Source organism: Ochotona curzoniae, unplaced genomic scaffold (genome assembly GCF_017591425.1).
Source record: "Ochotona curzoniae isolate NIBS_2020 unplaced genomic scaffold, NIBS_Ocur_1.0 contig_3520, whole genome shotgun sequence".
Lineage (NCBI taxonomy): Eukaryota > Metazoa > Chordata > Mammalia > Lagomorpha > Ochotonidae > Ochotona > Ochotona curzoniae.
The window spans coordinates 16,098,595-16,111,387 of record NW_024465894.1 but is presented as its reverse complement, the minus strand read 5'-3'; the positions used below and the strand labels follow the sequence as shown (position 1 = coordinate 16,111,387).

General features: G+C 52.5%; 1 protein-coding gene across 4 annotated transcripts in view; it reads left to right on the top strand.

The window, feature by feature from the left end:
* Positions 1-12,793, top strand: part of HM13 (histocompatibility minor 13) — a 33,346-nt gene that overhangs the window by 2,325 nt on the left and 18,228 nt on the right. For 2 of the 4 annotated variants that reach the window (XM_040981681.1, XM_040981679.1), the window contains exons 2-4: positions 5,887-5,985; positions 6,311-6,436; positions 11,082-11,164. In XM_040981681.1, the coding sequence (XP_040837615.1) occupies positions 5,887-5,985; positions 6,311-6,436; positions 11,082-11,164 (308 nt within the window). The remainder of the gene's footprint in view (positions 1-5,886; positions 5,986-6,310; positions 6,437-11,081; positions 11,165-12,793) is intronic. The other 2 variants (XM_040981682.1, XM_040981680.1) reach the window with 1 other exon arrangement.

Below are 12,793 nucleotides of genomic sequence, written 5' to 3'. Positions count from 1 at the left end.
ACCTGTTTGCTATTGTTGCCAGTGAATAAGCATGTGCTTTAGCCCTGTGCTTGTTAGCTGTTGCATTTTGTTCTGTATACTCTGGGCTGTTGGTTTGCTCTGTAGCCCTTTTTTCACCAAACACACATGTTGGCAGTCGGATCTGCATGGTGCTTCCTGAGCAGCATGGGGGGGCGACCCGCCACTTGCCCTCCTCACCCCCAGTTTGTGTAGAGTGTGGTTTCTCAGAGTGCCGGCCCTGGAGAGCAACACAGGCATCACCTGGATGTGTGAAAATCAAAGGCTTGGAGTGGGCCCAGCAGTCTGTGTTGTAACAAGGCCTCCTGTGGTCTCAGGCACATTGAGAGGCTTTCCCCTGGCCAGTTGGGTTGCCTGAGTCAGTGGGCCCCACACACCACGCTGAAATTCAGGTCCATATACATCCGTTACTTACCCTTGGTGTATTTGTATAATTTGTTTCTCAGAGTTGTTTTGCCAGATCACAAGCACAGTGTTTTTTATTTGTTGATTGATTTTTAAGATTTATTTCTTTTTATTAGATTTACAAAGAGAAAGATCATCCATTCACTGGTTCACTCCCCAAGTGGCCACAGCGGCCAGAACTGGGTCAGTCAGGAGCCAGAAGCTGCTTCTGGGTCTCCCATGTGGATGCAGGGTCCCAAGGCTTTGGGCCGTCCTCTACTGCCTTCCCAGGCCACAAACAGGGAGCTGGATGGGAAGTGGAGCAGCTGGGACATGAACCAGGCCCACATAGGATCCCAGCACTTGCAAAGGGAAGGGTTAGTGAATTGAGCCATCACACCAGGTCCTGAGTGCTTTTCATTGACATTGATTTTATCAAATGAGCCGTCTTGGAAGCTGAATTAGCTCCGCGTCCCACCTGCAGGGTCTTTAGTGCTTGTCTGAGAGGTAGTCTGTTCCCTGGGGGAGCAGGTTTGTGAGACAGTCAGATGTAGGCTTCAGCAAGGACCTATAGCACAGCAGGCAGTGGACAGGAGGAAGAAGGATGAGGAGGGAGGTGGCGTGGGTGCAGTGAAGGCAGCAGTGGGAGCCGAAGGGTGGGGTGGGAAGCGAGTGCAAGAAATGCTGGGGAAGGGGCCCTGGCACAGTAGCCTAGCAGTTAAAGTCCTTACCTTTCATGCCTGGGAAACCATATGGGCGCCAGTTTGTGTCCTGGCTGCTCCACTTTCCATCCAGCTCTGGGAAAGCAGTCAAGGACAGCCCATAGCCTTGGGACCCTGCACCCACATGGGATACCTGGAAGAAGCTCCTGGCTCCTGGCTTTGGATTGGCTCAGCTCCGGCTGTTGTGGTTACTTGGGGCATGAATCAGCGGATGGAAGATCTTCCTCTCTTTCTTCCTCTCTCTATATCTGACTATCCAATAAAAATAAATGAGCAATGAATCTAAACAAAAAAAAATCTTAAAAAAAAAAAGAGGAAGAAAAAGAAATGCTGAGGAAGTGGGCTCCTCTGGAGATGAGAGAGTGGGGACCCCTGCTGAGGCTAGGGGTCACAGAGGACCCAGGAATTGCAGGCGGCATCCAGGGCCCGCTGGCGTGTCTGCCCTTCCTGCTTTGACTTCCGCCCAGATAACTCAGCTTCTCAGATACCAGAAACTAGCTTCATTTCTACTGTCTGTCAGCGTTCCCCCCACACTCGTTACATGTTGTGCTCCAAGACCTATTGCATTTGTATAAATGCATCTGATCAGAAATCAAAATCATTTATGTAAAGAATTCCAACAATTTGCAGTTACTTTTTGTAGCTTCAGGATTACAGTTCTCAGGAAGGTCGCAGGCCTCCTAAGTATCTTCTCGTCACTCCTTTCTGGAAGTGTCCAGATGATAGAGATCTTAGAAAATAGTAGCCGAGGGTTTAAACTGAAACTAGACTGCCTCAGTTTGAATCCCAGGTGTGCTACTCACCAGCTGTGTGACACTCTGCAGGTGAATTTACCTCTCTGAAGCTCCATTCCTAATCTGTAAAAGGGGAGCTATTTTTTTGTAAAGGTTTTTTGTCAGGGAACAATGGCTCAATTAGCTAATGCTCTATCTTCAACAACTGGTATCCCATGTGGACACTGGTTCGTGTCCCGGATGCTCCACTTCCCATCCAGCTCCCAGCCTGTGGCCTGAAAAAGCAGTGGAAAATGGCCCAAAGCCCTGGGACCCTGCACCGCATGGAAGACCTGGAAGAAGCTCCTGGCTTCAGATCAGCTTAGTTCTGGCCATTGTGGCCATTTTAGGAGTGAACCAGCGGATGCAAGAGCTGTCTCTCCATCTCTATGGATCTTTCCAATAAAAATAATTTTTTTAAAGTTTGGGTTTTTTTGTTTGTTTGTTTGTGTTTTGTTTTTAGAAAGGCAGATTTACAGAGAGAAGAAGAGACAGGAAGATCTTTCATCCTCTTCTGATCCCACAAGGGTTCAGGGTCCGAAGGCTTTGGGCCATCTTCAACTGCTGTCCCAGGCCACCAGCAGAGAGCTGGATGAGAAAATGGAACAGCCAGAACACAAACCAACGCCCATATTGGATGCTGGTGCTTAAAGGGGGAGATTTAGCTTGTTGAGCCATGGCACCAGCCTAGAAGGGAACTATTGAAAGTTTTTGTTTTGTGAGGATGAAATAAAGCACCTGGTACCTGCTAGGCAGGGGATTCTCAGTAAGTGCCCCGTCACTGTCGTCAGTCAGGTTTCAGATCTCCTGCTCTGGGTCAGCTTTACGGCTAGGGTGTTTCAGACAGTTGCTGACAGAAGAGGCCAGGTTCCTCTGCTCCGTGGAGCACAGTCCAGAATCCCAGAGCACCTCCTTTCTTCCTGAGCAGTGTGTGTGAGGCACTGGCTGCAAGGGGAAGCCAGAGGGCTCTGTGTTGCCGCCTGAGCACCCGACGACTTGTGCCTTGGCCCGAGAAATGCCTCACTTCCTGGCACATGGAGCCAACTGGCCATTTCTGTAGCCCCTGCACAGAGGTGGCGCTTGCTGCAGCTGCCGCTGGCCAGCTTTCCATGCAGTGTGCAGGGGGTCACAGCTGTCCTCCCCAACTCCCTGGTGTAGGAGACTGGCATAGACAGCTGGGGTGAAGGCAGTGCTCCAAAAGCTGCCAGACAGACATTGCAATCCCTGTATTTCTTCTATAACCCAGAAAGTCAGGGTTATGTGTGGGAGAGCCCCGTATTCTGAGGCTTCTCGGCCTGGAAGCAGCTGAGCAGGGTGTCAGCCAGGGCATGCCCAGGGCTCACACCGTGCCTCTCACCAGGTACCTGTGTCCCCCATCACGTGTCACACTGGTTTGCCATGTTCTGTTGACACAGGATCTTCTGTGCACTCTGGAAGGTCAGGAGCTGTCCTGCTCCCCCAGGACCTGACTGACATTTTGGAGGTGCGCATTGAGGGCAAGGAGCTCACCCAATGCCCACAGCACATCGCAGCCAAAAGCAGAAGCCCCGGGCCTACAGAGAAGCAGAAGGCAGGAAGCGGGGCCTCTTGGTGTCCGTTTTGCTCACCTGCCCCACCCCCGCCTCCTGGCACAAGTGCCGGAGAGTGAGTCACCCGGAGCGGAGGGGAGGCTCTGCTTTTTAGTGCTGCCTGCAGGCCAGACCCTGAAGGTGAGGTACTGGGTACGGGTCTCCTCCTGGGCCTCTGGGGTAATGACAGCCCCACTGCACTCATGCTGCCCACCGGGTGGGTGCCAGGTGCAGCCACCTGCTCTGGGTCATGTGGCCTGATCCAGGCCTCTCGGTCCTTTTTCCAGGGAAGTAGGGGCTAAATATTTCCATTCAGGGGCCCAGCAAGCAGAGGACTAACCCATTACCCATAAGCCATGACCAGGGCCAGGAGCTCCTGGGCTGTGCTTCATAGGCATCCATTTCACTTACCTGTAAATTGTATCTGTAGGAAGAATTCCCCAGAAGTAGAACTTTTTGGCCAAAGAGTATATGTGTTTATGACTTGGACGTTTCTGGCCCTACAGCAGGGCCGTCCGCCTGTCAGCAGTATCCGAGAGCCCCTCCTCACATCTCGCCACCTCCATATGGGACCAAATGTATGGCACACTTTAGCCTGTGCTTCCTGCCTTAAGGGTGGGCATGGACATTGCCTCCTGGGGCTAGTAGCTATTTATAATCTCCATCCTTCTCTCAGTTTTCTCAGTCCACAAATTATAAATTGATGCAGCCTGCAGAATTGGCCTTTCACAAAGGCCGGACAAGAGCCAAAGGAATGCTCCCTGTATTGGACACCACAGCACGGCGTTGCTTCCCTGGGCCCTATCTCTTCCCTCTTGCATCTTTCCACCCTCTGCAGGCAGCTTCCTCTTGGCTGTTTCTCCTGGTAGTTTGTAAGAGCCCACTGGGAATCCTACAGTGATGGGTGCCACCCCTGGATGTGATCCCTTCTCCCAGGGACACTGGTGTCTTGCCAACAGAGTGGACCCTGTGACAGTGGAGGCCTGAGGCATTGCAAGGGGCTGTGCTGTGCTAAGAAATTATTTCGCTTGTCCTAGCAGGACAATCTGGAGGGGCTTTGGGGCAAGGACTTTGACCAGGCCCTTGAGGACTGAGAGTGGGTGAAGTATTGTGAGCCTGGAAGCTTCTGGCTACAAACTTAAACCAGGGTTATAGGAGCAAAGTTCTGCTCAGCAGCTGAGATGCCTGCATCCCATATCAGAGTACCCAGGTTCGAGCCCTGACACAGACTGTAGGAGGCAGTGGCGGGTGGCTCAAGTACTTGGGGTTCTGCTGCTCACGTAGGGGCCCTGTGTGAAGTTCCTAGCTCCCAGCTCTGGCCAGACCATTACAGGCCTTTGAGGAGTGAACCAGCAGATGGCAGCTCCATGTCTGTTTCTTTGTCTCTCAGATGAATAAAATTTAAAAAATCTAAACCAGGGTTATGTGACATGAATGGTCATCATTCACATGTGGGCCCAGCGTTGTGACACAGCAAATTAAGTCACCACCTGGCACATCTACATCCCATGTTGGAGTGCCTGGTTCAAGTCCCAGTATCTCCACTTCCCATGCGGCTTCCTGCTGATGCACCTAGGAGGCAGCAGGTGATGGCTGCAGTACTTGTGTGCCTGCCCTGGTGGGATTCCTGGCTCCTGCTTCAGCCTGATCCAGCTCTAGCAGTTGCACGCACAGACAGGATGTGAACTAGCAGGTGGAAGATGCCTGTCTCTTTTAAAAAAATGAATGAAAAACATTTAAATTCTTATGAATTCTGTGAAGCAGATTTAATTCCTACGTTACACTATTACTTCAGTTCTTTTTTGTTATAATAATGAAATTATTTTGATCACATTTAAACCTTAGTCTAAATATTTATCCTTTTGTCAGCTGTTTACCCACATCAGATTCTCACCAACGATAGCATCTGTCATTGTAGGCTTAGTGTGGCTGTCATTCTTGCCACATTCATGTCTCAGTGAGATTTCTCCAGCCTTGCTCTGATGTTTTCTCCTTGCGGTTGGTGTCTTCCCGTAAACTGTTTGAGCCACAGGCAGATGTTTTTCTTCTCCTAGTCTTCATTACCTGCCGGGTCACATTTTCCTCTTAGCCAATCCATAAGAAGATGGAGGGACAGAGTTGCCCTCGCAAGGGCTGGGTGGCACCAGAAGTTTGGCTCTTTTGATTATCCCGTGTCGTGGCTACCCATATCAGAGAGGTCAGCACCCTGCCTTCTCTGGCCCGGCTCCCTCTGTCAAGTGGCAGGACCCAAGCAGGTTGTCCTGGAGCGAGGCGTAGAGGCTGGAGGATGCGGGAAGCCAGAACAGAATGGAACCGGGAAGCAGAAAAATGAGCTGATGTGAGGGCACATCGCACCCAGGGGCAGGTCCCCCTGCAGCCAGCACCCGAGCCCCTCAGCCTGGCCTCTCTCCTCTCCCCTAGAATGCCTCGGACATGCCCGAGACCATCACCAGCCGGGACGCCGCCCGCTTCCCCATCATTGCCAGCTGCACACTGCTGGGCCTCTACCTCTTTTTCAAGGTAAGTCCTTGGCCACCTGCCAGGTTGTGTGGTTTAAGTCAATTGGTTTTCCTTTGTTTCACCTTTCCCATTAGGGAACCATGCATGTTCATTTGTAGAGAATAACGAGCAGGGGGACGTGAGGGACTCCTGGGGTCCTAGTTCTGACGCCAGGGTCAGGACCCTGCACCACCAGTCTTGCTTTCTTTGCTCCATGTACATTTTGGTTTGTGTTCGTGATCTCAGTTTGGGGGTTCCCTGCACTGTTGATGTTGGGGTGGGGTTGTGTCTCAGACATACCTCTGTCATACTAATTGCCTTTTTTTTTTTTTTTTAATTTATCGAGGTTTATTTTCCCAATAAAAGTTACACAGGCTCAGTGTTGAAAAGCTGGAAAACTCAGAAAAGTAAAAAGGGGGAAACAGCAGTCATCCAAAACCCCGCCAGGGACAGTCCCAGGTTCCCTCTGGAGGTGTGTCCTTCACTGTTTCTCCCCGTGCATGGTCCCCCCGGCCGGGCCCCAGTGTGCTCAGTCTGTAGCCGCTTTCCTCACTCCACCTTAACAACATTGTGAGCATCTTCTCATGTGACTGCAAGCTCTCCTGCCACTCTGTAGAAAAGACACCTCCTCCTCTATCTCCATGAAGGGACTGCATCCAGACAGCTTCCTGTCAGGTGAGAGATGTGTCCACACAGCACAGAGGTTGTCACTGACCTTTGAGCACGTCTCCTTGGAGGTTTTTAGTGAGCATGCTTGCTAACATAATCATGGCCAGGGCTGGGTCAAGGCCAGACCAGAGCCTAAGATCCTCCTAGCTAGTGATTGATTGATTCACTGCTTTTGAAAACAAATTGACAGGGAAAGATAGAAATCTCCCATGCACTGTTCACTTCCTAAATACTTGCAAAAGTTGAGACTAAACCAGCTAGAGACAGTAACTAGGAACTCTGTCTGGGTCTCCCACCTTGGTGACAGGAACCCAAATTCTTGAACCAGTACTGGCTGCTGCTTAAGTGCACCAGCAGGAAAGTGGTTTAGGAGTAGAGACGGGGCTCGGCCCCAAGTGTTCTGATAAGGGATGCAAGTATACCAGGCAGCAGTGTAGCCTGCTACACCGAGACACAGTGCTCACCCATCTTCTTTTTTTTTTTTTAATCACCACAGGTACTTTTCCCCTAATCATTGAAAATCCCTCAATGATTTTAACTTTAACTTTAACTTTCTAATGCACACTTTAAAAATACATGTACACGGTGTGGGGCAAGCATCTGGCACAGTGGTTACATGATATCTGATTGCCTGGGCTCAGATCCTGTTCTGTGTCCAATCCTGGCTCCCTGCCATGGGCATGGGAGACGCAGATCGCAGATCGAGTTTCAGATTCCTGGCCTGGCCCTTGTGGCTCCAGGCCTGCTTCACTCTAAGTAAATGTACCTGGCGAGGGAGCTCTAGGCCTCTCCCTGCTGCGCAGTCTGGAGATCCTGTGAGATGGGGATACTCAGTTTCCAGTGTCACTGCCTCAGCCATTATAGCTCTTGGCCTGAAGGCGTCTTTGTGTCGGTGCAGTTCAGCCAGCTTCCGCTCCTAGGTCTGTGCCGTGGTGTGCCCTGGGAGGTTCGGGTGCCCAGTGTGGGCATATCCCAGTGGCACTGCCAGGAACATCTTCCTGTGTGCACAGCTCGTGACACAGGCACAACCTTCATGCCCAGCCATACTTCCTCCAGGTGTATCTAGCAGAATGACCAGGGCAGACAGTGGCTGCTTTTACAGTTGAACAGATAGTGCCAGGGAGCCTTGCAAGAGAGTGAACCATCTTCTATTCCTGCTTACTAAGGTGCTGGCCTCCTCATTCTCCCCTGCATTGCCGGGCACCAGAGTTTTGGCTTCACTAGCCTGAGCAGAGCAGGAACACAATTTTTCATGCCCCTTTCGTGTTCATCACTCCCTCATTGTGGGATCAGAAATAGTCTAGGTAATGCTTTCAGGATATTCCCACAAGCAGGTACACACAGGACTCCAAACCTCACCTTTCCTCAAAAAAAAAAAAAAAGGATGTTTCAAGCAATGACTATTCACGGGTATTTTTAAGACCTGAACTTACTAAATGTCTTCTTAATCCATAGCATACCATCCTCAGTCCATACTGAATTCTGCTTACCGTCTCCTCTCCGTCATCTCTAGTTCCCACCTGCATCTCCCGCCTTCACTTCCCTTGCTGCCAGAGGCACCTGCTGTGTGCTTGGTTTATGTCCTTGTATGGCGTGCAGTGTTGCTGTTTAGTGCGTTGGGGAGAGCCCGTGTTTCCATACTGGGGCCACGTGACCTCCATTGCCACTTCCACCCTGCTGAACTCAATGGGTCTCTGTTAGCTTTGTGGGCCTCAGCCCGCTGCTTCTCAAATCACTACTGGGTTAAGTGCAGAACACACTCGCGGGTCCTTGCCTCAGGGCCTCCTAACTAACTGTTTAGTATGTAGGATTCTCTCCTTAGGGCAGACACCCAAACAGAGTGCTGGCAGCAGAGAGCGTGAACTTCTTTCCAAGGCTTTGCGTGGCCGCATCTGTCCTCCTCTCCCGGCAGGTAGGCCGGCTTGCCTGGCGTCAGGAGCCGGAGCATACCACTTCCCCTAGGCCACCAGAGTTCTGCACTGCACAAGCATCGCAGCCCTCAGACGCCCTCTGACCTTCTGCTCCCACGCTTCCTGATGACTGTTCCGGAGTTTGCAGCTACAGTTTACATTCTGAAAGCCGTGTATTTCCCTGATGCCTCAGCAGTCCCATAGATAGTCCCATAGACAGCCCATTCAAGGCCACTGTTGCTTTAGGCTGATCCTGCCCTTTTGGCTGGGCCTTGACTGTGCCCTGGTTTGAATGAGTACCTTGTTGAAACCCCATCATAGCAGGGATTTGTGTTCTGTCCCGGGCCCCTATAAAGGTACCTGGCCACATGCCCTCCTGTGAGACCCGAGAGGGTTGCTCTGCTGTGCCCTTGACCTCCTTCCTGCCTGAGTTTGCAGTGGTCCTGTCCTCGTCGCCAGCCCTGTTGGTGAACAGCAGGGCCTGTGAGGAGCACTGCCACCACACTGTCAAGAAAATCACACCAGAGACACCTGTGAAATTCTGTCACTTATTATACCCGCAGGCCCTAGAGAGGGAGCCGTGGCGTGCCTCGCAGGAGCCACGTGGGAGGAGCTGCGAGGGAGTGAACTCAGCTAAGCAGGTGGAGGGGCACGGCAAGTGCCCTTTTTGGGGTTCAGGGAGGAGTGCAAAAAGGCATGAGGAGAGTTTGTGGGTGTGTCTGGATGTCACTGGGTCTCCATCAGAGGCAGATGAGAAGGGGAACTTGGGACAAGGGACCAAGTTTGTCACACTGATACATCTGCTCACCTGAGCAGGGTGTGCGTAGCCTAGTTGTCAAGAAGCAGAGACGGAAGGAAAATAGCAGGTTTTAAAAACTTAAACAGCCTTTATCTTATCTCACTGCATTTAAACCAGATTGTTTTGATGTAGTTTATAAAAACTGAATTGAACAGTAAAGGAAAAGCAAAAGAAACTGGGATAAAGAGAATCAAATGAAATCACCTGAAACAAGCCTTGAACTAGGGCCTGCCCCAACAGCTGGGCTCTGCAGCCCTGGGCCTTGGGCGCCTGTGGGAGAGGAGCCCAGGCCGTGGGTCTGCTACACAGAGGGCAGAGTGAAGGTGCAGGCCGCCCAAGAGGTCTCTCCTGAGGGCCAGCAACATCCTGTCCCAGCGCAGCCCCCATGCCCCAGTGCTGACCAGAGTCCCCAGCACGGGGACCTCAAGTCTTTTCTGACTCCCTCTCAATCACAGCTACCCTCCGCTCCTGGCACTCCCTTTGCGCCCACAGCTCTGGGCTTCTGGGTCTCACTCTTGGCCTGCATGCCTACACTTGTACCCAACTCTGTAGACTTTGGCACCTGCCTCTGTACACTGCCCCCAACAGATAACACCCCCTCTCCTGTCCTTCGTAGGTTTCTGTCCTGTGGTTGATAGGCTGTGCCCCATCCCTGGTCAACAGCAGCAGCTGTCCCCCTTCAGTCTCTCTCTACCCTGCTTTGTGTTTCTTGCTTGCGCCTATCCCCCTGGGAGTGAGTGTGTGTGTGTGTGTGTGTGTGTGTGTGAGTGTGTGTGTGTGTGGCATCTCCCTCCTTTGTTGACACACGAGCTCTGTGTGGACAGGGCCTCAGACTCGCTCCTTGCTCTATCCCTACTGTTTAGCATGTAGCAGACAGACAGTAAGCGTGCGCTGACTGACTGGTGGGGGGGGTTTGGGCAGGGGGTCAAGGAAAGTACCAGTGAAGGTTTCTGGGCTGAGGGCTGGACAGCCCTCGGGGAGGGAGGGAGCTTGCCCAAGATTACAGAAGAGTGTGCGCCCAGGCTGGCTGTGGGTGGGATCACAAATGGCACCGTGGCCAGCTCGGCTCTGCTGTGATCACTAGAGGGCCTCACCTTAGGGGAGCAGAGGGGTGCTGCATTGAGGCTTTAAGCTGGGGAGCCGTAAGATCAGGCAGATACTGATTTCAAAGCCACCCTCTCCAAGAACTGCAACATCCCAACACGCAGCATATCACTCCTCCTGAAGCAGCAGAGGAAGAGGTGGGAGCTGTAGGGCATTGCCCAAGTCCAAAGTCAATAGCATGGTGACAGCTGGAACGCAATATTTGCACTTAGTGAGACCCAGAAGCAGCTGTCAGGGGTGGTGTCCTAGCTGCTGGCTGCCCTCCCACGGTCCACAGGGTCATGAGGTGTGCTGTAACTGGCACGCTGGTCCTTGGTGGCCATGCTTCAGGGGCTTCCAGGATTCTTGGTCAGGGAGGAGGAAATGTGGAAGAGGGCTCTTGAGACTCTGGGCACTGGCGGGATAACCTGCCGGGCGCCAGGCTGCCTTGAGCTACCTTGGGAGCTGTGCCTACAGGCCTGACATAACCCCCTTGTGTGCAAAGCTGCGGGAACCTGAGTGCCCCTGGTGTGTCTGAGATAGCCCGCTGTGTCCAAAGGGGTGAGCCTAACCTCCGGAAGAGCAGTGGGGACTCTGGGTACCTCCTGGCCATGGGCAACCCTGACTTCCTGTTTCTTTTTGTATTTCTGCCTCAGATATTTTCCCAGGAGTACATCAACCTCTTGCTGTCCATGTATTTCTTCGTGCTGGGAATCCTGGCCCTGTCCCACACCATCAGGTCAGAAGGATCTCTACACCATTTGAAGCAGCTCTCTCGGGAGTCAAGACAGGGTCTCGGATGACAGTATGACCCTGGTGTCGCTCAGAGCCAGGTTTGAGCCCTGGCTGTAAAGCCCAAGGGACTCTTCCTTTCCCTAGTGTTGCGCCAGAGGTGACCCAGTACAAAAGCTGTAACCTCTCGAGGCCAGTTTCCCTGGACCTGGGAAGAGTGTCCAGTGGGGGTTGCCTGCACTGAGGTTGGCAGGGAAGCGATCTGTGAGTGGTTGTCATGGTATGAGGGCCACCCACTGAGCACTGTGCTAGGTCCCTCACTCACCCTGTGTCTTCGGTCCTAATGAACAAGTGGCAGAAGAGGGAGGGGTCCAGGCTCTGGAATGGATGCAGACTGCCACTCTGACATCCTGTGACCCTGGCAAGTGACTTGGTCTCAGGCTTCAGTTTCTTCATTAATCGAGGGAAGTAACAGTAGCTTCCTCACAGGGGCATCAGGAAACTTCTCCCCCATTATCCAGCCCTTAATAGGCTCACTAACTCTGAACTGTTACAACTTCTGTCTTCAGCTTTGGTCATCTGCCAGACAACCTTAAGGGGTTAACTGGCTTTCAGTCCTGTGTCACGCCCAGAGAAGATAAGAAATACTGCTGGGATCACACAGCCAGTGGGGGACAGCAGGATTGTAGCCCCAGTCTGCGTAGCCCCAGAATGTCTTCCCACAGCAACCCTTTCCAGATGGCCCTGAGCTCATTCTGTGGGGAGGAGTGACCCAGGCCGGTGTGCCTGATGGGGCTGCTGTCGGCATCTGGGACAAGCCTTTTCTCCACACTGCCAGATTGCATGTGGCATGCTGTCCTCCTCCACTCGAGTGGAGCCCCTGGCCTCTCTGGAGCTGTGGTATCCTGCAGATGCCCCAGCCATCACTTCAAGGTGGCAGAGCCTCAGGCTCAGAGCCACTGGTGGACCAAGCCTGGTAGGCAAATCAGAAAAGGAACCTAGCTGGAACTTGGCTTTGAAGGGTAGGAAACCTGGAAGAGGTACAAAAGGGACAGGCCAGACCTGGCACTGGAAGGTCCGAGAGCACTGAGGCACAGACTGGATATTCCTGAAGCAAGCACAGGAGAAACTAAGGAGAAGGTGCAGGAACCTTCTCACAGAAGCATTGAAAGTTGAGGTTGCTATGGCCTTGTCTCTAGGGACAGCGCTGCAGCCATGTGGTGGCCGGACCATGAGCTTGAGACACAGGCAGCCTGGGACCCAGACCTGGCTCTCCAGCTCTACTGGAGCCTCAGTTTTCCTATGTATAAAATGGGGGAGGCTACAGGCTGCAGCCAGTGTGCCGAGAGCACAGGAACAGCCGGCAGCAGGTTGAGTGGCTGGCCCACGGTTACACAGCAGCGACGGCAACTCTGGCATTCTGACCAAGTTCAGTCTTGACCAGAACTGACCCTTCACCCACAGGATGTTACTTTCGCCACTTGGAGAGAATTTTGGCTCTAACCCCCTGCCAATCCTAAAAGAAGGCGGTCCATGGGGCCAGAGGGAAAAGAAGAGAAGTTTGGGATTAATTCCAACACCATGAGAGAACAGGAAGCAGGCTCAGTGTTCCCTGTGCAGTTGAAAACTGCAGGTC